The sequence below is a fragment of the Lathamus discolor genome, chromosome 1 (genome assembly GCF_037157495.1).
Source record: "Lathamus discolor isolate bLatDis1 chromosome 1, bLatDis1.hap1, whole genome shotgun sequence".
Taxonomy (NCBI): domain Eukaryota; kingdom Metazoa; phylum Chordata; class Aves; order Psittaciformes; family Psittacidae; genus Lathamus; species Lathamus discolor.
The window spans coordinates 41,980,830-42,004,622 of NC_088884.1; the positions used below are offsets into that span (position 1 = coordinate 41,980,830).

The window sequence follows — 23,793 nt, forward strand, 5'->3', positions numbered from 1 at the left end:
TGTTTGGATGTGAAATAATGGAATCCAGACTTTAACAAAGCAAAGTTCCCCATGATAGCACACGCACACAGAAAATGTAACACAATGTTCTGAAGAAGATGGTGTATTTGCACATGGAAATCACCCGTAATTTCTTTTTTTTAAGTTCTCATGCTACAGATATGTTTGGAAGGTAAGGAATGATCTGAAATTGCATTCCAAAGGGGCTTTTCTTGAATGTGATGCACTGATTTTTTGTTATGGTGTTTTCATAAACTCATAGTGAATTGTTCACTGCTTCCTTAACTATTGTTTACAGAGAGACTGAGAATCAGGTTAGTTCTCTTCTAAGTGCTGTAGCAACCCAGTGGTTCGAGAAACCTGTGAGGGGAGTTTGGGGAGGGACCTGAAAGCAGATGTCTGAGACCAGTGTAAAGAATGTGTATCTGTATATAAATAATTTATCAAATAGTTTTCTCTCTGTGAGTGTGTGTTTAGTGTATTTAAAGCTGCTCATTTTCATTTTATTCAACCAAAAAAGTGTAGGAAGATATCTAATGAGCTTTTAGTGATGTTCAATATTGCTGTTAATAGGCATTATGCCCTGCAAATTCACTGCATGTTTGATGCTTGGCAAAATTAGCGTTTTCTGTAAGATGCAGATTACAGGTAATAAAGCAGTCTAGTGGTATTCCCGGCCCTTGCCTTAGTAAGAGGAGCAGTGAAACTGTAAATAGTTGATGTTCAGTATTTGCAAGTAAACATGTTTTCTGTGGTTGTTCATTGATCTCAAGACACACACTTAGTTTGCAAGTACCAGATATCAGGATTTACAGAAGTGCAGCATTAGAGTACTTGAATGTTTAATACTGGAAAAATCAGCGTTGTCTTGGATACAGTTTTAGTGGGAGGGGTTTGGGTGGAGGGTGGCAAGAAGCTGTTGCTGTTTTTGTCAGACAAAACTTGCAGTCCTGGCGAAGACACGTTCTGTTTCAGTGAAAACAGTTGACATCAGTTATTCACGTTTTTTTCTACTCAGAAAAAGCATGAAGACTTTCCAATGTTGTTTTAATCACCAGTAATGTTCTACATGTTTCTTCAGTAGGGGTTTGGGTTTGGTTTTCGTTCCCACATTTCTGTTAGGGGTCGGTTGACTTCAAGAACTTCCATCCCCTTTATTGACTATCGCCTAGCACCAGAAGAGCGGTTCAGTACGTGATACAAGTTCTGGTTTTAGTTTCCCAGTAGCATTAACTGCCATGACTTGTGTCGTACAGATGTTTGTAAAAGAAGAGGTGACCTTTGGTAGTATGTAGTGAGTTCTGCACTATTTACTTGTTGATAGCTCTCTGGTGACAGTTCTGTTGAGACCTGCAGAATTTGAGCAGTAGTGGGTAGCTGTGAAAATTAACTTGCATATCTGGATTTAGGATGTATGGAGTTTCCAGTGCAAATGTGATTTGTCTTGAGTAACGCCGAATGGTTTGATGTGAAACCGTAAAATCAAGCAGGGGGGAGCCAACTATGCAGCATTTTCCTGTCAAGTTATCAAACATACAATTCACCTGTTGAACCAAAACTGCATTGCTTCTGAAACCTAACAAAGCTGATCCAGACCAACAGCAGATCAGACCAACTTAATCTGACATAGGTAGAATAAATGGGAATTTTGTCTTGGCCCTAAACATGTGCTGTTTCTTTGCAGGTTTCTGTATTCTTTGATGTCCACCAGATATTATTTTGTTTTTCCAATTAATGTGTAAAACAGCATCACTACATTTTAAGCTATGGATTTTTTTTTTTGTATATTCTTTATTTATAACTGTGCCAAGTATTATTTTAATACTGTCAAGATCTTGATGTATTACATTGTGAACAAAAATAATCTGTAAAATGTTTAATAAATTAGCTCTCCTTACGTAAATTAAATCTGTTAAATTTTGTAAGTTATTAATCAAATAAATATTGACTCTTAGATGCAGTGTTTGTCTTTGACTGGGGATGTGATTTCACAGAGTGGCGTCTGCGTCCAGTTTCAGAAGCCATACCATGAGAAAATAGCTGCTGTCTTGCATCTCATTTTAGTAAGGTCTTTCTTTTACAGGTGTCTTAAAGATAGCATGCACCCAATTCCGTGCTGATGGGAGATCCTGTGAGCTACTACAGTGGGTTTTGGTGAAGTACACCTTTTGCACTGCCAATTAGAATTGCCACTCACTTGCTAGATACTTCTTTCTTTTGAGCAAAGCAGGCTGGCAAGGTAAGGTTTCTTAACGGAGAATTCCTTCTAGGGAACACTTCAGGTGACCAAATGTGCCTGTTGGATAAATAACAGTTGAGGTATTCTAAGGTTAAACAAGACAGCGACGCAGGGCTAGGAGTTCTGACCAAGATGTGTGCTTCTAGGTGACACTTACAGGAGATGGAATGCCTTGACTCTTCTGCTCTGTGCTAAAGGTTAGGTTTTGAGTAGAAACAAGGTAACCATCCAAGCCTCAATTTAGTCTGTGTATTTATAACCAGCAGCAGCCATTAAAGTATTAAGGCTAGGACTCAAGAGCACACCTAATTGGGATAGAAAAGTGTTTTCTCCTGGGTTCAAAACTGGCATTGAGAGTTGCTGGTGCTGTCCTCCTCTTCCCCAAGCAATGGTTCTGGTGAGGCTGGGCACAGCTGACCACCCTTTGACTTCTCAGGGAAAGATCAGGGAAGGTACCTGAAATAAGACGGTCTGTTCTGCTGCTCTCCATCAGGAATCTGCAGGTCTCTGTCAGAGCAGCTGCTGCTCTTGCAGTATGGGTGGGCTCCTGATGGCTTGAAAGCTGGTTGCTGGGTTTGTTTTGCTTAGGAAGCAGCCTGCCCTCTGCACCCTCATTATGGCTTGATTAGAGTTCACTCCCTTGCACCTCCCGTAAGCTGCCTCTAAGTAAAATTAGATGGTTTTGCTATGACAGCAGAGTCTACTTGTGAACACTTGCACTTAGATTTTTATCCACCTTAACAGTAAAAATGACCCCGCTTGAAGTTATTTGCAGAATCTCATTAACTTTGTGCCATACTCACATTGCCTCCAATCCTACATGCTGCTGAAAATCTCCAGATGATTTAAGTGCTTTTGAGAACCAGTCTGTTGTGGAACTAGGGCTCCAAACTGAGACTAGCTCAAAGCGCTGCTCCATCCAGGGCTGAGCTTTTGTTCATCAGTGCTTTGCTGCAGGTGGAAGGTTGACAATAACCAAGTGAAAGCGCTTCAGTGTAGGGTTCTAATTTCTCTTGACAAGGTATATTGTCTTTTATGGGTGCAAGCTTTCTTTTTCCTTCATTTCTTCTTTTGTTGTTAAGTTGTTGGGATGTAGAGCTGTATGGAGCAATGAGTTATTACCCAGACTCCCTCCCGGAAATGAAAGGAAAGCTCTTGGTATTTCAGCAGTTTAAATGACTTCTACAGTTTATTTTCTGAAGAATCTAAAGCACTTTTTATAGGCAAACAATGTTTTAGATGCCTGGTTTTGTCAGCGTAAATCGCACCTGCCAACTCTGCTAACATGGTGTGTTTAAATCCGCTACGGTAGCTACAGCAACTAATGGGGAGCACTCTCATCTACTCAATAGTGTGTCAAGAGCATTATTTTGGTTTCTGTTTATTGAACAGTGCTGCTCAGGCCTTATATAATGCTTTTCCTGAGAAGAGGAAGCACTTCTATCAAGTAATAAGGCTATGGAAAGGGGATACTATCTGTGTCTTCCATGTCCTTGGCTGCTAGGACCTGAATATGGTTTTTAGGTTGGAGCTGTGTTTGTCCAGGCTGCAAGAGTCAGAGGGGATCAACCCTTCCTGCACAGCTGTTGCCCTGTCAAAGAAGAAAGGTTTTGGGGGTTTTGTGGAAGGACAAAAGTATTGGATCATCAGTGTGAGGAGCAGGACCAAGCTTCTGCCCAGGTTTGCTGGGCTGTGCTGTTGCTTGCTGCGTCTCTCCCACCTGAAATCCGTGCTGCTTCTGCCTTATGGTTGTCTTTTTAAGTTGCAGTCTCCCTCGCTGTGAACTGTACATGCATTTGGAGGAGGCTGTCTGTTCTTCCTCACAGCAGTACCGCTCCGTTGTAACCTGTACAAAATGCTCTTTCTGTGCTATTTTCACTAGTGCATATTTTTCTAATTAGGTTTTTGGCTTGCACTGCCTCAGACCACAGTGCTGGAGGTTGCTCGAAGCTCTGCCTTAGACTGCACTCACACACTTGCTTAAATGTATCTTCGTAAATTGACTCTGTCAAGGTTCTTTCTCTTCCAAAGCTATGGGCCTGCATCCCCAGCCCGACAGTTTCACATCTCTCTTCTTTAACTAGCTCCTGTTGGGCAGGATGAGAGTGGTAACCGAGCCTCCCTCTCCACCCCACACCACTAGGTCGGTTGTACTCGCACTTCCCTCCGCATGTGGTCGGCCTCTAGTGAAGCCCTCCACTGGAAGGGATAGAAAGACACTCCTACAAATGCCTGCTGCCTGCTAGAGCTCAGGCATGCTCCTCTGAGGCACAGTTTGTGCTTTTAGAAGGCATCAATGCCCATATGTCATCTGCCTCCTCTACTGTAGGCAAGAGGAAGCCATTAGCTTTGCAAAAGTAGCTTAGTAGAGGAGGCTGAGCACACCTGTGAAGGTCTGCTTCAGCTGAAGCAGAGGAGACTTCAGACTGATACTGGGAGCTACTCTAGCCCTTGGCTGCTCTAACCAAGCTCTTCGGTAAGCCTTCCACTCAAGATCTGGCTAAGGCAAAGGAAACAGTTTCCTTATTGTAGACCTTTATTAGCAGCAATTCCTAAAGAGTTACATTAGCAGAGTCAAGGTCTCTGATTATTATGGCTTTCATCCAGCATGGTGAAACACATGTGGCGCATTCACACCGCGTTGATCTATGGTATTTGATGTGTTTAATTGCTATTACTCGTTGCCCATCAACTTTCATTCAAGTCACATTTTCTACCAGAGTGTTTAAAACAGAATTTTACTCAGCTCTGTTATTGCACTGCAGCTGCCTTGTCAGATCCTCAAGAGGCTGAAACCCTCCACCAGCTTCAGGGAACTTAGGGTCCTAGTACTATCGAGAAAAGGCCAAAAGCTGCTGTTGTTAAACCTGCGTTTAGTGTGATAGTCCAGAGCTTGGTCAACGGCCGCATGAGGATGGTATTAATCTGCAGCTGTCTTGGTAGAATGCTCCTGCACATTAAATGCTGTGCACAACACCAACTCAGTACCAATCAAAGCCAGGTTAGATGTGGCTTTCAGCAACCTCACCTAGTGAAAGGTGCCCCTGTCCATGGAACTGGATGGGCTTTAAGATCTCTTTCCACCCAAACCATTTGATGATAGTGAAGGCCAGTCCGTGCACCTCTGAAGGACAGAACCAGTATTACATACATCCAGCTTTCAGTGAAGGTCTGCACCAAGTCTGTAACATCATATCTGCATCCCTCACATACCCCAGCAACACCCCCCTCACGTGCTTTGTCAACCATAAAATATGACACTTGGCTTTAGGATATATCAATAAGCAAAGCTTTATTAAATTGATACTCAGTATTAAAAGTGTTACAGTGTGATACACAAAGCAAGGAAAAAAGCAGTGCTTTTTAAAAACAATTAATAATCATCTGCTGAATGTCTGCCCAAGCACTACAGTAACTAGTAGCTGTTTCACAGTAGTTAGTAACATTTAGGAAACTCCTGGTTCTTGTAGCAGGATCTCAGCAGAGCCATAAGGGGTGTTGAGCCGTGCCTTCTCACTGGGCATGAACAAGGGCACCCGCTCCCTGGCCGTACCCAAATCCTTTGGGGCCAAAGTTCTTCGCGTAGCAACCTGTGAGAAAGAGGCACGTGGAGTATCTGAAGCTTATGGCTGATTAATTTAATTAACAACAGCTCTGCATAGGACAAGCACCTCATCTGCTTCCTGTCAGTAACCAGATCATCCCCATCAGAAGCAATGCTTAGAAACACTGTCAAGCTGCACAACTGCCATGACTGAACTCAGCCTCTATGGCTGTTCAGTCCATGTAGCTCCCAACCTGCTCTGTGAAAGCAGCTCATCAGTTCTGTGCCCAGGTGTCTGTTAAGGCACAGGTTGTCAAACCACTGCGTGGATCAAGTTTATACCCACAATGCCATGGAAGAAGGCATGGCAGGATGCTGTCTAGCTTGTTTTCTTACTCTGATCTATGCCCTGACCCTGGGAGAGGGCAGGGGCTGCTCTTGCACTTCCCAGTGTGCAATGTTTTGCTTGATGCAGAGGTGAACTACATCAGCAGCTTCAGTAATACTTCATCTATCAGCTCTATTCCTATGCCTTATAGAACACTTCTATCTTGACAAGAGCATGAAAATTTCTCATACCAGGAATAAATTGAGCAGCTATCCTTGTAACACATTACCTTGAACCATAAACGGCATTTGTTTCTTTCCTCACCTTTACAATAGATTTCTCCCTCTTTTTCAGTTAGAGTTGTAGATTCTAGGCTTTTTCCACACTTGGCACATCGGAAGCAGTTTTTGTGCCATGGCTAGGGGAAAAAAATAACAAGAAAAAAAGACATCTTAAATGCAAAGAATGCCTGAGTTGGTAAAAAAGAAAAAAAATGCATTAACTGGAGGTGCCTGCATCAGTGTTGCTTATAAATGACTGGTGTAACAAACACCAGTTCACCAGCAGCAAAGAGCATCTACATTTCTCCAAGTGGCCCAAAGGCCCTCATTCCACAGAGCATCCCATTCTGGGCAGCGTTTTGGAAGGTTTGGTCTCGCTCTGATCAGTTCAGAACAGAACAGATCTTGGCTCCCTTTAGTGAGTCTGGCAGACTGACACACAGCTTTACAGGGTATTTCCAGAGAACATCCCCTTCAGCCTCCATCAGGAGCTGCACACCACAAGCCTGCTCCCTCTCCTGCAGGGAGAGAGCACTCGTGTAATCAACTTCATGTCTCTGACTTGAGATGATAGTGAAGCTTCAGCTCTAAACCCCAAGGAGAGCACTCAGCACCCTGCATTTCAAGTGCTTTCTGTTCAATTAAGTTATCAAATTCCAAGTATTATTTCTAATACTGAGAAGTGCAATTTCGAGGTAACTCTGCCCCGCAGTTGCTTCCCTCCTGGAACCCATGTGACACATTTGGCTGGCTCACTTTAAAGTCCCTGCAGCAGGTACAAACGGCACACCAGTTCTTTACCTTTCCGGCTCCTATTACTTTCTCAGCTGCATACACAGAATCACCACACCTGGAGCACTTCTCTGCCCCTCCAAACTTCTGGGCGAACTTTGAAGTGTTTGGATTCGTTGTGGGTCGGTGGGGAGAGGGTGTGCTGAAAGAAAGGGGACAGTTGTGGTCTTTATTCTTGTCCTAAATAACCTCTTGCTCTTCTTAACACTAACAGGGCAGTATCCAGCACACAGTACCTCTGCAGGACTGGAGCAGTAAGTTACCAGCAAGGCTGGACAATGACAACTTAGTAGGGAAAAAAAACTCCAACAAAACAAATCCAAAGAGAGAAAGGTCCTACTTCAAATGATAAAAAGAACCTGTAAAAGTTAGTTTTCTGAGGAGCCTTCCCCTTTTCACTTCTCTAGAAGTGCTGAATTCTGTATCAGGACATGAATCCCTCAGACAGTAAGCTACAAAGAGCTCTGTTAAATTCCTGTCTGGAACCTGAACTGGTCATTGAGCCTGGCTGGAGAGCATACACCATGTAAACATCAAGCACTAATGTGGGAACTTGGCACGAAGCAAGCTGTGAGGCATACCTCAGCTTCTTTCCACACGCTTTGCTTCACAGCAAGGACTTAATCAAACTAGGAATGTTTACTATTTAATGGGGGGGTTGGCTATAATTAAGCACAAATGGGTCTTCATTTGCCAGTTAAAAATTCATTCTTCTTGTAGCCCCAGATTCTCAGCTCTGAAACCATCCCTGCACCAAGCTGTTGAACACTTGCATTTGCAGCTTATTCAGGAGAGCAACTTGAGACCCACAGTCTCGAGGCCACAAAGGTGGTCAGAGAGCTGCAGCACCTCTCCTATTAAGACAGACTGAGAGAGCTGGGGTTGTTCAGCCTGGAGAAGAGAAGGCTCCAGGGAGACGTTAGAGCAGCTTCCAGTGCCTAAAGGGGTTACAAGAAACCTGGAGAGGGACTTTTTACAAGGGCATGATGTGACAGGACAAGGGGGAATGATTTTAAGCTGGAAAAGGGTAGATTAAGATTGGATATTAGGAAGAAATTCTTCCCTGTGAGGGTGCTGAGGCACTGGCACAGGTTGCCCAGAGAAGCTGTGGCTGCCCCATCCCTGGAAGTGTTCAAGGCCAGGCTGGACGGGCCTTTGAGCAACCTGGCCTCATGGAAGGTCTCCCTGCCCATGGCAGAGCGGTTGGAACTGGATAAGCTTTAAAAGGTCCCTTCCAACCCAAACCATTCCATCATTCTCTGGTCCTGAACAAAATCCAGCCTGAAAGACTCCTCTGAAAGCAGTAAGGGAGACAAGGATCACACCCTCTCCAACTCACCTCTCAGGCTTGATGCCTAGTCTCTCTCCCCTGTCCATGTTCAGCGTTCCTGCCCCTTGGCCATACCCATAACCTTTTGGTCCATACTTTTTTCCATAGCAAGACTTGCAGTAAACTTCAGCATCATGAATCGCTACAGTTGTGCTGTCCAAGTTTTTCCGACAGACCACTGGAGGAAAAAGCCAAAAGTTAAACTGCCTTAAGGGGCCATTTCCATCAGCACATGCAGTAAGCCAAAAATCAAGTGAGAAGTGGTATTATGGGTCTCCTAGTCCACAATTCTTGGGACTGCCAGAGATTAGAGGAAGCAGGTTGCTGTTTGAATGAGTGAGTTATGCTTAGCTCTATAAAGAGCTCTGTTCCCTCCCACCTCTTCATGGCCATGACATTTAAAGCTTGGAAATCTGCTATGGTTTGATGAATGAGGCTGCTCAGAAACTCAGATAGTGCAGTCAGCAGTTCCCCTTGACAGATGCCATGCGGCATAAAGCACGAATCTACCAGTGCAGAAAAGTCCCTGTCCTGCCCTTCTGGCCAGGGTGGGGCTGGGAAAGAAAACAACCTCCAAGGTTTTCCCTGCCTCGGTGCTGGTTTGGGGCAGAGCTGGGGCCATTTCACAGCTGTCACCAGAGGGGCTGTGCTTTTCTGGCATTCTTACATTGTCCTTCAGCACAATGCAAGTTCTCTGCTCAAGGTTACAGTAGAAGGCAGAACTGTTTCCTTCTTAAACCTTCTTTTGTATCCCAGCTGGCACGCTCTTCCCGTCTGTAACAGTATTATGCCCGTGATAAAGAATTCGGGGAGACAAAAAATAGAAAAAGCCTTGTGAATATTTTTGTTTAAAAGGAATTTTAAGGTCTTCAAAACACAGGGTGACCTTCGCTTATGGCATTCATTAGCTCCAAATTTCTTTTTATAAGATGCTAATATCGAATAAGTAAATCAACTAATGCATGTTTGTTAAGCCTACAGACTTTAACCCCACCAGAACTGCGCACAAAGGAAAAGCAAATACTCAGACACACTAGAGCCATTGTTTGACTCTAAGTTCCAGGTTTCTTTTAATAGAAACTCCCATAAAAGGCTGAAAATGAGGCAGCCGAGACATCTAATCTTGTTTTTGTGACTGCTGTAGAGCTAAGGAGCGTAGGTGTGCCGAGGCCCACATGCCAGCACAGTGCGCTGGTGTTACGCTGTACCCTATAGCAAACTACTTCGAGAGAGCCAGTGGTGACTGCAGCTTATGCGAAGAGGGCCAAAACCCTGGCCGTGCCCACAGGTATTAAAACACCGGCAAGTGGGACAAAACAGTACGTCCTGTTTGTAGTCAGGTATAATTCTCTGATTCAGACAGACAGGCTGTCTGTTTGCCAAGCAGGACAGCAACCCTTTGTTCCCTCCATCTAAGCAGAGATCTTTTCAGCAGAGAGAGTGATTTTCACTGCCTCACTGGGTGTGTTGGCTGGACTGGAAAATAACGTTCTGGACTCCTTTCATCTGAAATAAACCACAGGCCCCTGTGCCAAAAACGTCTAGGCTTTTGGCTGGGCTAAAGCATCGACAGCTTGGCTGTGCTCAAGCATGCTGGTGTCCTGCTCTGTGTGGGGCTTCAGAGCAGGGCAGTGATAACTGTTCCCTCAGCTGCTGCTGGCCCCAGGACCTCCAGGAGAAGTCCAGCTGAGCTGAGATCAGTGCAAACACAGCCCTGCCATGGGGCTTTCTCCTCTGCTTAAGCAATACTTATGCCAGGTTTCTAACCTAAATCCCTTAGACTCCCAAGGAGAAGGCTGGGAAGGGGGCATACAAGAGAAAAGCACGATGTGTTCTGGTTTGGAAGTGCATCTCCTGCACTGGACAGGTAGGATAATCTCTCTTCAGGAGACAGACTCTCCCTTCGGTACTGCCCAGCCCAGGAAGCACATGATGAAGCAGGCATTAAACCCAACACATGATGGACAAAGCCATTTCTGGCCACACCATCACCTGTGTGTCACAGGTACTAGCTGAGCCTGGGATGTCTCCTGCAGAGCAACACCTTGCTGTAGTAACCCCCAGGACAGGGCAGTACTTACTGCAGAGGAAGCAGCACCGGTGGAAGCTCCTGCCATCACACTGCACTTCCTCAGCGTGGTAGACGGTGCGGCCACAGGCGCCACACTTGTTGCCGCCTCCCCAGTTTGGCATGGCAACTCTGCGTGCCTGGCGGGGCAGAGAAAGGGAGAGCTCTGTTAGCCACGGTGCGCTCCACTGCCCCAGCGGAAGGACAGCTGGGGTTACAGGCTCCTTCAGACCAGGCCTGTGAAGCCTGTGTACCAGAGCACAACGCCTGCGATTTTACCAGCTGTTTGAAAACACGACCTTCCACAGTGTGAGGAGTTTTTGTGGTCAGACCCACTTCTCAGCCCTTGAGATCCCAGACCAGGCTTAAAGGCTTAGGCAGGCTCTCTACAGCTATTTGTAACAGCAGATGGACTGGCAAGAGGAACAGAGGCTGCTGCTTAACAGCAAGAAAAACAGAGACACGGTCTTCAAGAGACGTGTCCTCCTGTCCCTGCCCAGGGTTTTGGAAGTTACATAAATTGGATATGCACAAATTACAGTTTCATGCACAAGGGCTTTACTGTACCTTGTGTGAACGCACCCCCCAGCTGGATACAATTTTGGTTTCTATGCTTCATTAATGCTGGGCCTCTTGTCTGATGGAAGCAAACCAATTGTGCCAGCAACGGCATTTTGTTTTACTGCAGGGCGTATCATTTGGGATGCGGTACAAGCCAAAGTTCACTTCAGCGGAAAACCACTTATTAGGGCTGCAGGGACATTCTGAACTCCTCCAAGATCAAGCCTACACTTCAAATAAGTGTAAGGGGCATCATTTCCTGGGGACTCCACTGCTGCTACAGGAACTGCACCTTTACCAGGCACGTGTATGAACCAAACCAAACTCAAGGAGCCACAGCTTCTTTAAAATAGAACTCCCTCACCTACACCACTTGCAATAGACACTCATAAGGCTAGGAGGGTTGGACAGGCACCACCACCCATTTTGTCAAACTGCAGCCTTGGGAACAGTCTCCTACATTAAGCCAGAAGCAGCAAGGGCCCCATGTCAGGCCAGTCTGCCCCCTCCCCAGCTTTCCTGCACTCCTGCCATCACCCCAGCAGTTCCCACCCAGTTCAGCTGGGAGCTCCTTCTATTAATGCCCCAGGTTACAGCACCAAAGCAGAGCACTGCTAGCCACCTTCAGCTTGTCAGGGGCTTTCCTCCTCCTGCCACCACCACCACCAGAAGCTAATACAGCAGTGTTTGTTGAAGGCACGTCTCTCAGGCATCACTGAACCACCCTCGACTTGTGACTGCTCGTCAACACGGGTTTGCTGCCCTGCAGTTCACCACCAGAGAAGCACCTTTCACAAGTCCAGAGCCCAACAGCAGCCAGAGAGAGGTTTATTGTCTCAGTGAGACTAACCCAGCAGAGCGGCTCAGGCCTCATCACCCCCATTGCTCCTTACTGACCCATGTTTCAAACAGGGTTTCTGGGTGAGGACCATAGCTTTGCCCACTGGAAGCCCAGAGGAACCTCCTGCCACCCTACCCCATCAGCAGCACCATTCCCCCCAGCCACACTGTGGTACAGGTCAGCAATCAGGGAGGAAGGGAAGGAGGGAATTTGTGAGCTTCTGACTTCCCTCAGCAGAACTCACCTTCAGTTACCCTTAGAAACAATCCTCTGTTGGCCAAACAGTAAGAGACCCCACACCATGCCCACAACCTTCTCCCTTCAGTCAGCTTTGCCACTCACTCCTCTGAGCCAGAAGCAGAGGACTACCACCCTCCAGCTCTCCCCTAGCCAACAGAGAGGAACTGGAAGCACCACTATGATCTGGCCAACAAATAGGAACTGGAAGTGCTGCCAGCACAGGGAGGCAGAGAGGAGCACTTTGCTTCAAGATCCCTTTCTCTCACGGCTCCCACCACCGTGTGGGAGAGACCCTGGGGCAGAGGAAGGGGGTCTGGCTGTGGCCTTGTGCTCCCCAGGAAGGGTAGAGAAGACTCACAACTCGCATCTCAGAGCCTGAATCGCATCTTCCCTGAGCCTGAATCAAGCAACCCATATTGATGGTGCTGCTAGAACAAGCCTCCTGACCCAACAGCCTGACCAGCAGCTTTAGGGATGCAGGGCAGGGTGCACGGTTCCCAAGTCAGACATGCTGCCAAGTAGCTGCTCCAAGACCTTTGTCCAAGACAAGCAGACGGCCATTCATGGCATGTGGGAAAATAAGATTAGTTTATTAAGCTAAATTGGGGCATCTTAGGTACATTCCTAAGCAAAGGCTTAGGAAACTTCCTTGGAGTGGCTGAGCAGTGCCATTTGCACACTGACACTAATAACTGAGATATCCCTTTGTTTAATACTTCCACGGGATTAGCACCGTTACTGCTCCATGGTTTAGCACTAATACTCTGACTGAGCTCATAAAAGTAGTTTTATGACATTTTATGACATATCCCACTTTGCCTTTGTCATTCTTGGCACAACTGTAGAGTCTAAAAATTAAGATTCCATTTCTTGTATTCAAGTGCTTGGCTGTGCTACTACACAGCAGCTGACATCAATCACAGCAAAGAGCGTCCTTATTTAAGGGGAATATAAACTGCACAAAGCTTTGGAAAAAGGAATGCACAGGCTGGAAAAAAACTGAAAGAAAAAAAAGGGTGGAAAAGAAGAGATTCCTTTCCACTTTGTACGCCTTCCAAAACATAAATAGTATTTGGTACAAGAACTACTTCTGTCTTATCGTCTCACCATCCCCACGCTCATGCTTTTTCTGTGCATTTACATGAGCCTAAATTATTGTAATCGCTTTGTTAGCAAACAATTATTTAGTTGCCATGCACACGAGAGCTGAGGAACTGGATCAGGCTTCCAGCTTTACCCCAGATCTCCCATGCAATACTGAGCAACACGGGGCGCAGCTCCACTCCTCCTTCCCAAAGGAGATGGAGTATTAGACGACCTGGCAACCATTAGGTGACTCTGGTCAGCTTCTGATAAGGGCTTTGGGAATTCGTTAAATGGAAAGCACAAAGGGACTGAAGTCAACACTTCCAGGTCACCTTAGCCTCTTCCACAGAAGATATTTCCATTTATCATCCCATGACAGCTTGTGTGGGAAGAACAGCAGTTATTTCTTCAACTACCCAACAGCAAGGGGTACCCCGAGGCAGCGGTGCCTGGAAGGCACCTAAGGTGAAACTGGCCAAGATGAAACAGCTCTGCACGTAGGACAGCACACAAGCCTGTATTCCTACCCGCTGGAGCCCCCCTGGATTCCTGCTGCCCTTGTCTCCTTCCAGAGCTCCACAGGCAGCAGATCCACATTTCCAGCCCTGCATTAAGCCTTCCCCGCTCCCTCAGGACCCGCTGGCTACTTCAGGCAGGCCTCCAGGGAGCTCTGCAGCAGCGATCAGACACCCAGGTGATCTCACTACCAGTGCCAACAACCCCGACTTTAGACTGCAGCTTTGCTGGCTGCTACTGTTCTCTAATGAGAGTATCCCAACTTCGGCTAAGCTCGTACCCATCAAGAGGGGAGCACGCTACGCAGCGCCCTCCAAAACGCCAGGAACAAGCCACAGCGACTGCAAAGTCCTTCCCAAACCATCTGTTATAGCATAAACACAAGAAGCCTAAACCAGCCCCAAGGCAGGCACTGAGCAATCTCCAGCTGCCCAGTTGGATTGCTTTTCCGGGGCCCTGGGGAAGCCAGGCTCAGCACACGGCTCCGCTCGGCACACCGACCGCGCAGCCCCGCGGAGCCCCGGCCGTGCGGACCCTCACGCACCCTTTTGCCGAAGCCGCCCCCTGCGCCCCTTCCCGGCCCCAGCACCGGCCCCCTCACACCCCGTCTCCGGAGGACTCCCCGCCGCCCTCACGGCTGGGGTGGAACGGGACAGGCCCCCCAGCGCAGCGACCACCGCGCCTATCCCGCACCTCCACCGCTCTCACCTCACGGCTCTGCTCGCCCCAACGCGTCTCAGCCCGGCGCGGCCCCGCAGCCGGTTAAAGAGCCGGGGCGGAGCCATGGCGGGCCTGGCCCAACCCCGCCGCGCAGTGCCAGCCCGGCCGTGGCGGGGGCAGCCGTGCTCGCGCAGTCACCGCGGGGCTTGGCCCCATCGCTGTCGCAGTCAGAGCCGACCCGTGCGGCGCCCAGCCAGGAGCGAGGGGCTGAACGGGCTGCGTGACCCTGCGAGAGCCGCCCGGAAGGCAGCAGGAGCTCTCCAGGTGTGGCCTCAGGTAGAACCATGGATTTGGCCAGGCTGGAAAAGACCTTTTAAGATCAGAAGTGCAGCCCTCACCGCAGCACTGCCAAGGCCACCACTAACCCGTGTCACTGGGGGCCTCGTCTGCGCAGTTTGTGAGCACTCCCAGGGACAGATTCCACCGCTGCCCCGGGCAGCCTGTTCCAATGCCCGAGCACCCTCTCTGGAGAATGTCCAACCTAAACCTCCCCCCGAGCAGCTTTAGGCTGTTACCTTTTGTCCTATTGCTTGTTACTTGGTAGAAGAGGCTGACACCCACCCCACTACAACCTCCTTTCAGGCAGTTGTAGAGTGATAAGATCCTCCCGTGAGCCTCCTCTTCTCCACACTAAACACCCCCAGTTCCCTCAGCTGCTCCCCATCACACTTGTGCTCCAACCTGTGTTTTCACTCATTTTTATGATATTTCTTGAAATCCTAAACCTCTTCGCCATCCACATGCGGTCAGTGCAGGCACCATGAAGGTGTCTCAGCAGGGGTACGGCGGAAGGAAGGTGCGCAGAGCTCAGGATCACATCTCTGGATGTCAGACAGGAGGCTGGGCAGCAGCGGGTGCCTCACGGGAGGAAGCAGCTCCCTGCTGAACCACACTGCAGGCTGGACTGATTAGGAGTAATAGTCTTCACAAAAGACCAGCAATTAGGCCTGTCCTCACCAACCGGTTGATGCTGTGAAAAAGAGCTCAACTGCTTCAGCTGCTTGTTGAAAGTGGCCCCATCTCCCAGGTCCAGAGGGCTGTCGTGCACTGCCTGGATTGGTTCAGGATTATGCACAAAGCTTCCTGTGTTTATAGGGAAATGCAGGTTTATCTCCTCCTCTTTATTAATCAAATACCAAATCAGCTACTCATTACGTGTATGGGTGCCAGGTTGCTCTGTTTCAGCACAGGAACAACTTCTTCAGAAATGAAGCCTGGCAAATTGGCTGGAGGCAGCTCCATACAAAATCTCCAGCGCAAGCACCGCACAGTGAAATGGCTGTCTGCAGGTCAGGCGTGAAATCAGTCCCCTGGGACTGTTAGTGGCATGCAACCTGCATTGTCCAGCAGCCGGTATGTAGGGCTGAGTAGCCTGTACGTGAGATTAAAACGGACCTCCACATCGGGCCTGTGAATGAGAAAGGTTAGCTGTCCTCTCCCCTTAAATGTGCTTCTAGTGTGGGGCAGCCTGCACGCTGGCAGCCACAGATCGCCGAGATTTTTTTCTCCCCGTTTATGATTTTCTTTTTTCGCTTGCAGTGAATTGTGGATGACCAGATTGTGCGTGATCTGTGCATGTCTCAGAGCCCGGCTCCATAAGCAAAGCTACTATCAGTTCCTGTGGAAGGAGGTGGTGTTCGCTGTGAGTGGGACCAAGAGACTGAGCCTTTGAGGGAAGGGAGCACAATGGAAAGCAGAAGTATTAGCAACTGTTGTTTCACAGCTTGGAGGTTACATGAAGGGAAAGGATCTCTCAAAGTCAGACAAATAGAGGCGTATGAGTCAGAGCAGGCTGACTCCATTTATTGCATGAAATGCCTGTGCTCTCTTGTCCAACCTGTCCCACTCCCAGCTCTGTTGGAACTATGTGTGATGATGCTAAGTTATTTACCATGTCTCCTCAGGTAGCCTCCAACGCTGCTAGATTTTCCCTTTTGATAACATTTCCTACAGACTATCAAAAATAAACAGCATAGTTCCTGAAGGGAAGAGACTAGCACTGCATTTCTAGCAAGGCCTGACCATGCTCAAGGAAAGGAAATTCTCCCTGTGACTAAGGGGCCATGCCGGTGTGAATTAAAACATGCTTCAATGGTGAGGCACCGCTAAGTGAGCTAGAAGACAGTCTGACATCCAAGAATTAATTTTCTTGTGTCTAATAATTAGTTGGTCTGTCAGAAGCAGTGTAACTGTGAGGGACAGACATAAGTATGTCGGTAAGTCCGTTACTATAGGAACAATATTAAGGAATACATTATTGTGGTGCTGGGGAATAATACCTTGTAATGAAGGCAAACAAAAACAAGAATGAAAACTTTCACCACATGGTTTATTTCTATTGATAAAGACTATTTCATAAATATGTGTATATGTGTTTATAATCTATAAATGTGTTTCTTATCTATAAATACATACTTTGTATACATTAGCATACATATTCTACCTCCTCAGCAGATCTCTTCTTCTGTCTTTGTCTTTCTTGAGGGCAAGGTTCAGAATTTTCTAAAGATAAAGCCTGCATCCAACCCTGCCACATTCCTACTGGCTGTCCTGCACTCTGTCACCCTGTTACCCTGAGCATCCCTCCCATTGCCTGATAAGCCCCACTCCCCCCTTCATCCTTCTTGCTATTCTTCTGACACAACCCCATCCTTTCCCATGTTCCTGCTGTAAATTCCTCTTTCCATCTCACTTCCTCAGCTTTTCATCTGGTTTCTGCCATTTAGAGCTCAGCAGTTTATAATTAGGACAGTTTATTTCCGAGAAACAGCATTAAGGTGTATTAACAGCTCTCATTCATTCCCTTTGCTGATTCAACAGCTCTGTGAGCAGGGTGTGCTTCTGTTTTCCTCTGCTTCTCTGGCCATGGGAGAGCCCACAGGCTCTACATAAAACCAGTTCTCCCTTCGCTTATAAAATTGACCCAAAGCATTTTTATCACCTCAAAACAAAATTCTCAAGGCTTTAACTACGCCAAAATTATATGTAAAAGTTTTTTCCCCTGTTTCGGGGAGCTGAGTAAATCATCTGCTCGTCTGACCTAGTTACTTCTTAAAAGACTTGTTGCACATTGGTGTCCTCAGGCCTTTTGCATCCACGAAGTACCTTCCACTCACCTGGGATTATCTTATCCTTGTTTGATCTTGTAAGCATGGTCCCACATGCCTGCTTACAGCAGAGTCAATCTGCTTGCTCTGCTGGTAATCCTTACTATTATTTTATGAAAGCTTATTCTAGATAGCCCACATTGTATTGTGCAAGGGGTTTAGTCATATGCTGGCATCATTTGTGTCAGAACTAGTTTTATCCAAATGCTGCTACTACTGATAAAGCTCCCTTAATTACATTCTTGAAAGAGCACAATTTAGTTAATTTTCCTATTAGGAAAGATGGTTTAAAGCTAGCATTAGACCTTACCCTTAACCAACCTTTGAGGTCACCCACCTCACAGTGGTTCCTGTGGTATGTTGTTTGATTTCTCACTGGCCAGCCCCAAAACTTGCCCCTAGTAAAAACAATTTTCAAGTGAGCTGTATGCAGTGTCAGCTAGTGCAATTCAATTCATGCCCAGAGTTACCCAGATTTCCCCTATCCTAGAAAGGAACGGGTGTTTAGCTAACTTCCTTATCTAAATGTTCATGCATCTCAAGAGTGCTAAACTACACAAGAGTTACTCTACTGTAAAGATAACAGTGATAAATCAATGAAGTTTGCACAAATTAATGCTAATACAAAAGGGAATTCAAGAGTTTCCAAAGCTGTGATTTTATTATTTATTCTTTTTTAATTAGCTCTGGAAATCCGAACTCCAGATCTCAGGGACATTCAGTATGAGAAGGCTGAATTCTCATTGATTTCTTTATCATTGTTCATACTTATAAACTATTTCACTTCTAGGAAATTTTAGTTCAAAGATAAAATTAATTACAAAATCCTCATTTGCCTAGTGATTATAAGAAATAGCTACTTGGGTGTCCAATTTGACTCAGCAACTCTCAGACCCTTCTCCAGCTCAGCAAAGTGGTCTGGACCCAGTGTGTTCCTGGTCTCCCCAAGTAGATGGATCTACACTCCTGCAGAGAGCTCCCATTCATTCCCAGGGTCTGGCACTCAATGCTTCAGCCTGATGTGAGGTTTATCTAAACCCCATAAAGATGAAAGAAACACAACTGTTTGCATCTAATCCTAAATAAATTTAGCAAGGTAAAGTACAGCGTAGGCTGCCAGTGTTGATGTTATCAGGCAACGGCACTGTAAAATCCAGCAGAAGATTGAAGTTACTGTATTTGAGTTCTGAGGTTTTGAATGGAGGCTTCTGAAGAGCCCAGCAAAACATGAGCTCTATTTCAGATGCCAGCTAAGCAGAATATTAAAACCTGGACTAGTAATGATGTCACTTCCCTGGCAGGAGGCATAATTTAGGCTGAAAACATTGATTAATAAAACTCAGTTTATTCACCGTACACTCACAAAACCAGATTATCCCTTGCATTGTGCCATGGAAAATCCTGCAGGCAAGGTCTTCAGTAATCTCAGCCATGTACAAGCTCTGTTGCTGACTGACAGGATTTCATTAGTGCAGGACAAAATTTGAGGACTCACACACCTTGTTCCAATAATACCATTACTGATTTTTGAGGAGCGCAGAAAAATGCGTTTAAGGAACAGAGGGGATAGCAAGGTGAAATGGTGTTACTCCTGTTTTTGGAAAGCTTCCCAGCTCCATCAGGCTGCTGAGGGAGTTGCTGGGAAGATGTTACCCAGATAGTAGATGGCAGCCTTGCAAAATCTATGTCAGAAAGCAGCTGGCTGGGCTGAAAAATGAGTCCATGTAATTATTTTCCCTCCTTTCACAGTACTGGTTAGGACCCTAACCCTAAACCCTTCTCCACCACCCTAGCACTGCTGCGTGTAGCTTCATGCACTGATACGAAGAGGGAGCTCCAAGGCGAGTCATACCAGGGTGGGATGGTGATCATGCTGTTCTGGGCCTGCCTGCCAAGGAGCACTGCCTCAGGCTCCGTTACATCACCTGTGAGCAACCTTCCTCAGAGTCACTGGCAGCCTTGGGCCAGGGCTCCCTGCTGTTGTGAGAAAGAAGAGGGTGGATGGTTTCCAAGTTGCATCGTGTTGCTGTTGCATGGAGTTTCCTGCATCCTTACATCAAAGGAAAAGCATTGAAGACTCCACAGAAACAGCTGGAGGGTGGTGAGCAGTAAACCCAGCAACATGCTTGTGCCTGCTTTAAACCATTGCTATAAAATGTGTCTGTGTGGTGTCCCTCCCCCTGGCAGCACAACATGCTAAGGTGCAATGATGCTTCACATTTCCCAGATTAGGAACTTCAGATCGAAGGAGAAGGAGTGGAAGTTTTGGCAGGAAAGCCATCCAGCCTCAAGGGTAAAAGCTATTGAGTGTGGTTGGGTTGTAGCTTTTATCATGTCTCCTTGCAGCCAGCAGTGGTTTAAATACCCTGTCTGTCTGCAGAGGGGCTTGGTGGGATTGCCTATTGTTCCTGTTCTCATCTGAACATGAGAATGAGAAATTAGCATTTTTTTTCCACTGAGCCCTGGACTCCTACTTTGCAACTGATTGAAATACCAATGACAAACACGTGTCACTGGGGAGTGTATAAGCATGCTGTGAAGTCTCATGACCTCATGAGTTATATCAGCTAATGATGGCTATTAATTAATAACGGTTATCATATACATAATACAGTTGGAGTACTTTAATTACCTCTAGCACTAAATTATTACTTGAACCAGTAAAACCAGGTAATAATAGTACCATGGAAATGCTGATTACATGCAGGGGCTACAGGAAGGAGAGGATGTCTAGACTTTTGGAGAAGTCTGTGTGAGTATATCAACATAAAGGCCATCATAGTGCACACTGAGCACTCAATGTGAGTTGCCCAGCAGAAACTGCTCATCTGAGATACTTGTTTCACCATCAACAGAGATACCCATCAGCCAACACTGGCATTTGTGCTCCCCTGGTCCCTTGATTCTACCTCCCTTTCCTACTCCCACTGCTGCCCATGCTCCATCCCTCTTGTAGGCTGCAGCATTGAGGGTGCACAACAGTTCCCAGTTAAAACTAATCATGCAAAAATAATTTCTAGTGCCAGTACTGGCTTTGGCAACTACACCATTAACAACAAGTTATTGTAAGGTACTCTGCTTTTCTGTGGTTTCCCTGGGTAGCAATTTATGACCCCCATCCCCACACAGCAAGTGAAAACAAGCTGTGCTTAAGAAGATCGTGTTGGCTATCTACTGCACATCACACAGTCTTGGCAATGATCTCTTCTTCTTGGCACAAATACAGAAGCATTAGGAGGCTACAGGGTGTCAGAAACTTTTTTGTATGGTGCCAATGGTCAGCTTTCAATGCTTGGCTTATTCATTATCTTTAATCCTGCATTCAAATTATGACATCTGCACACACTCTCCTGTTAAGATAGAATAATGCCTGTAAAATACAGATTTCTTTCGCTAAGTTATACAGATGTAAAAAAAGCAATGCAAGAGCAGAAATTATTTCTAGAGATATTTTATTACTTGGAAAAGAAAATCCAGCATTAACAAAACTGAAATTCTGAGCTCAGGAAAAAGCCCCTAAAGTTACAGTGTTTTCCTTAATTGGATTACAAATGTCACCTTTGGAATACATTTAAAAACCAGTTATTCCTTTTTCTTTGTTGTGCTGTTTGTTTTTTACACTTTGTTAAGCAAGGCAATGAAACAAGGCTGTTGTGCTTCTTATTGATTCTGCTTCATGTTCGAAGTCAGTTTATCTTTATAGATAGTGGGCGACAGTAAGCTCCTTTCTCTTCTAGCACAGAGGAAACAGTTATCTGCATTATTATTGCTATTATCTACTACAGGGTCTTTTCTGGTCTTCCTTGGGAAGTAGATTTTTCCATGCAGTTGATTAAAAGACACATTGCACTATAAGAAAAGACAGCATGTTTGGTTGTTGGAAAGACAGCCTCCTTAACCCAAGAATTAAAATGGAAGAAGACATGTGAACATAGGTTGAAGGGGACTGTGTTGAGATTTGTTGTCTCAAAGTTAGGGATTAAACAAGGTTTGAAAACCCAAAATGGTTCTGGACATTGTTTTGTAGGTGTAAATGGGGAGATGGTGGCAGGCAGAGGACAAAGTGTGCAGCTTGGAGTGATAAAAAGAAGCAAACGCAGGACAGAGAGTAAAAAGTGTAAGTGGGGGAAAAAACATAAAAAACATAAGTGGTAATAAGGGAAACTGGAACAGAGATAATATTCAAGTTCCCAGTGGAAAAGGCCTCTTCTGGATGAGGACAAAGAACCAACCTTTAATGCAGTTTGAGACATGAAGTCTGAACAAGGGACACAGACAGTCATCAGCATGAGGAAGGTTTTAATATTAGGTTGAAGATAAATTTGTTTTAAAATTCAGAAGTTCATTAACTCTGAATGGTCTGCTAGATACGGAAATAAGTGTATTTATTTTCTGTGTTCCTTACAAGTCATGGTACTGCTTGTACTGTAAGATTTATGTTTGATTTTTTTTTTGTCCTAAGATGTTTTTCGTGTAGCAGTTGATATGTTCTAAAGCTTTCATAGAATAGAATCATAGAATAGTTAGGGTTGGAAAGGACCTTAACACCTTTAATAAACAATACATTAATTTTAGGACTTACTGGTGATTTTTCTTTATCACCAAAAGGCTTATTGTTCTAGCTCAAAATAATGGGTACTTTCTTTTCAGAGACTGAATTTCAAGTCAGGAATGTATGCAACATTATATATCGGTATGCTTATATGCATATGTAAGTACACACTTTGCCGTTGTGATGTCTCTGTAATTTTTGATGGTTACACAGAGTGTTATTTGCTGTTATTTTTTCTACACGTTTGTGCTTAGTGCAAGTACACACCTCCAGTTCAGTGTAAATCACCTAAATGTTCCCACTCTTGATGAAGAAGCTGTGAATTAACCTGTTGTTCCCTGAGTTCAATGTTACAGTTTTTGTGCACGTAATGGCCTCTGTGATGTGGCTCAGAGTAGGACAGCAAGAAGGGTCTTCTGGCATTCCTTTCTCCTGGGGGCTGGTGTATGCAGTGCTAGAGCAGCTGTGGCTGCTGGACATCCATAGGGCCCACCATGGGGCACTGATGGTGCTGCTGGGCTGAAAAACCCTTCTCAAAGTAGGTAAGCTCCTTATATAGCCAAGGCTGAAGCCAAATAAAAAAACCTACTAATGATAGCTAAGGAGGTCCATGGATTTCAGTAAGGTCTGGGTGGGCTTTCACTCCTTTTCCTTGCCTGTCTTCCCCAGTCTGCAAAGTGAGGATACCAGCTGACAATGTTGGGATAGCTGTATGGAGGCTATAGGTTTTAACTATTGAGAGCTATATCACCATCACAGCTGGTTGCAACTGTAATTCTCTCAGTAATTAAAAGTCAACATAATAGACTGAAGTTGAAACACTAGGCATTACTGTTATGGTGCTGGTCATCTAGCAAGCAGCCTTCCATCTGGCTCTCCTTTACCATATGTAGTTTCAGTCTTGTTCCTGCAGTGACCCATAACATCAGTATTTCCCAGCAGCAAATTCTCAGCATGACTTGGGCTAAACCCCACAGAAACAGCAATGGAGCAAAAGTACAGCAGGCATTGAAAAGTTTCAGCAGATTTTGCAGCATTAAAAAGCCTTCAGAGTAATTTTGCTTTCCAGAATCGTTACAACAGAAATAAAAGTTATGTTTCCATTCTGTTGTTATTTGGTGTGAATTTGCCATCTTAAAGGCCCTTTGGCATTGTACATGTTCTTCCAAACCAACTTTCAATGTCCTGAGAACAATTACATGGGCCTGAAATTCACAACTAAAATTTGTTTTGCTTTATTAACATGTAATTGTTGTCATGCAACCAATTTGACATTATGTTCCCAACAAAAGGTTAATGGAAATCAAAAGTAATTAGCATTCAGTCCTTTTATGCAAACCAGAAGAGGATTTGGGATGTTTTGTTGTTGCTGCAAAACACGTACAGTAATATAAAACTGCTTTGCAGGTTAGCACAATTTTTACTGTTTGATGATGCTTTCAATGGTCTTCTCTAAAAATTAGAGGAAGGAACAGTGTGATTCCATTGCCTGTGGTGGTTTTGGAGTCTGGTACCAAAACCAATAGGGAAATCAGCTGAAAGATGAAGATTTAACCAATTGAGTGAGATACTTGTTGATAATTACGTG

At 45.6% G+C, this 23,793-nt stretch overlaps 1 protein-coding gene across 1 annotated transcript; it reads right to left on the reverse strand.

The window, feature by feature from the left end:
• Positions 1-5,505: 5,505 nt before the first annotated feature.
• Positions 5,506-14,612, reverse strand: CSRP2 (cysteine and glycine rich protein 2). Its single transcript, XM_065669286.1, has 6 exons — positions 14,535-14,612; positions 10,596-10,722; positions 8,524-8,692; positions 7,194-7,326; positions 6,436-6,529; positions 5,506-5,829 (listed from the first exon to the last, which is right to left on the reverse strand). The coding sequence occupies exons 2-6, from the start codon at positions 10,705-10,707 to the stop codon at positions 5,753-5,755; spliced, it is 585 nt and encodes a 194-aa protein (XP_065525358.1). The 5' UTR covers positions 10,708-10,722; positions 14,535-14,612; the 3' UTR covers positions 5,506-5,752.
• Between the last annotated feature and the right edge of the window lie 9,181 nt (positions 14,613-23,793).

What these genes read in the sequence shown, in the direction of transcription:
- CSRP2 (XM_065669286.1), bottom strand. Translation starts at nt 10,707, where the DNA reads ATGCCAAACTGGGGAGGCGGCAACAAGTGTGGCGCCTGTGGCCGCACC. An exon ending in CCGGTGCTGCTTCCTCTGCA is followed by an intron (nt 8,693 to 10,595) that starts GTAAGTACTGCC and finishes TTTTTCCTCCAG; the next exon opens with TGGTCTGTCGGAAAAACTTG. An exon ending in GGGAGAAATCTATTGTAAAG is followed by an intron (nt 5,830 to 6,435) that starts GTGAGGAAAGAA and finishes TCTTTCTCACAG; the next exon opens with GTTGCTACGCGAAGAACTTT.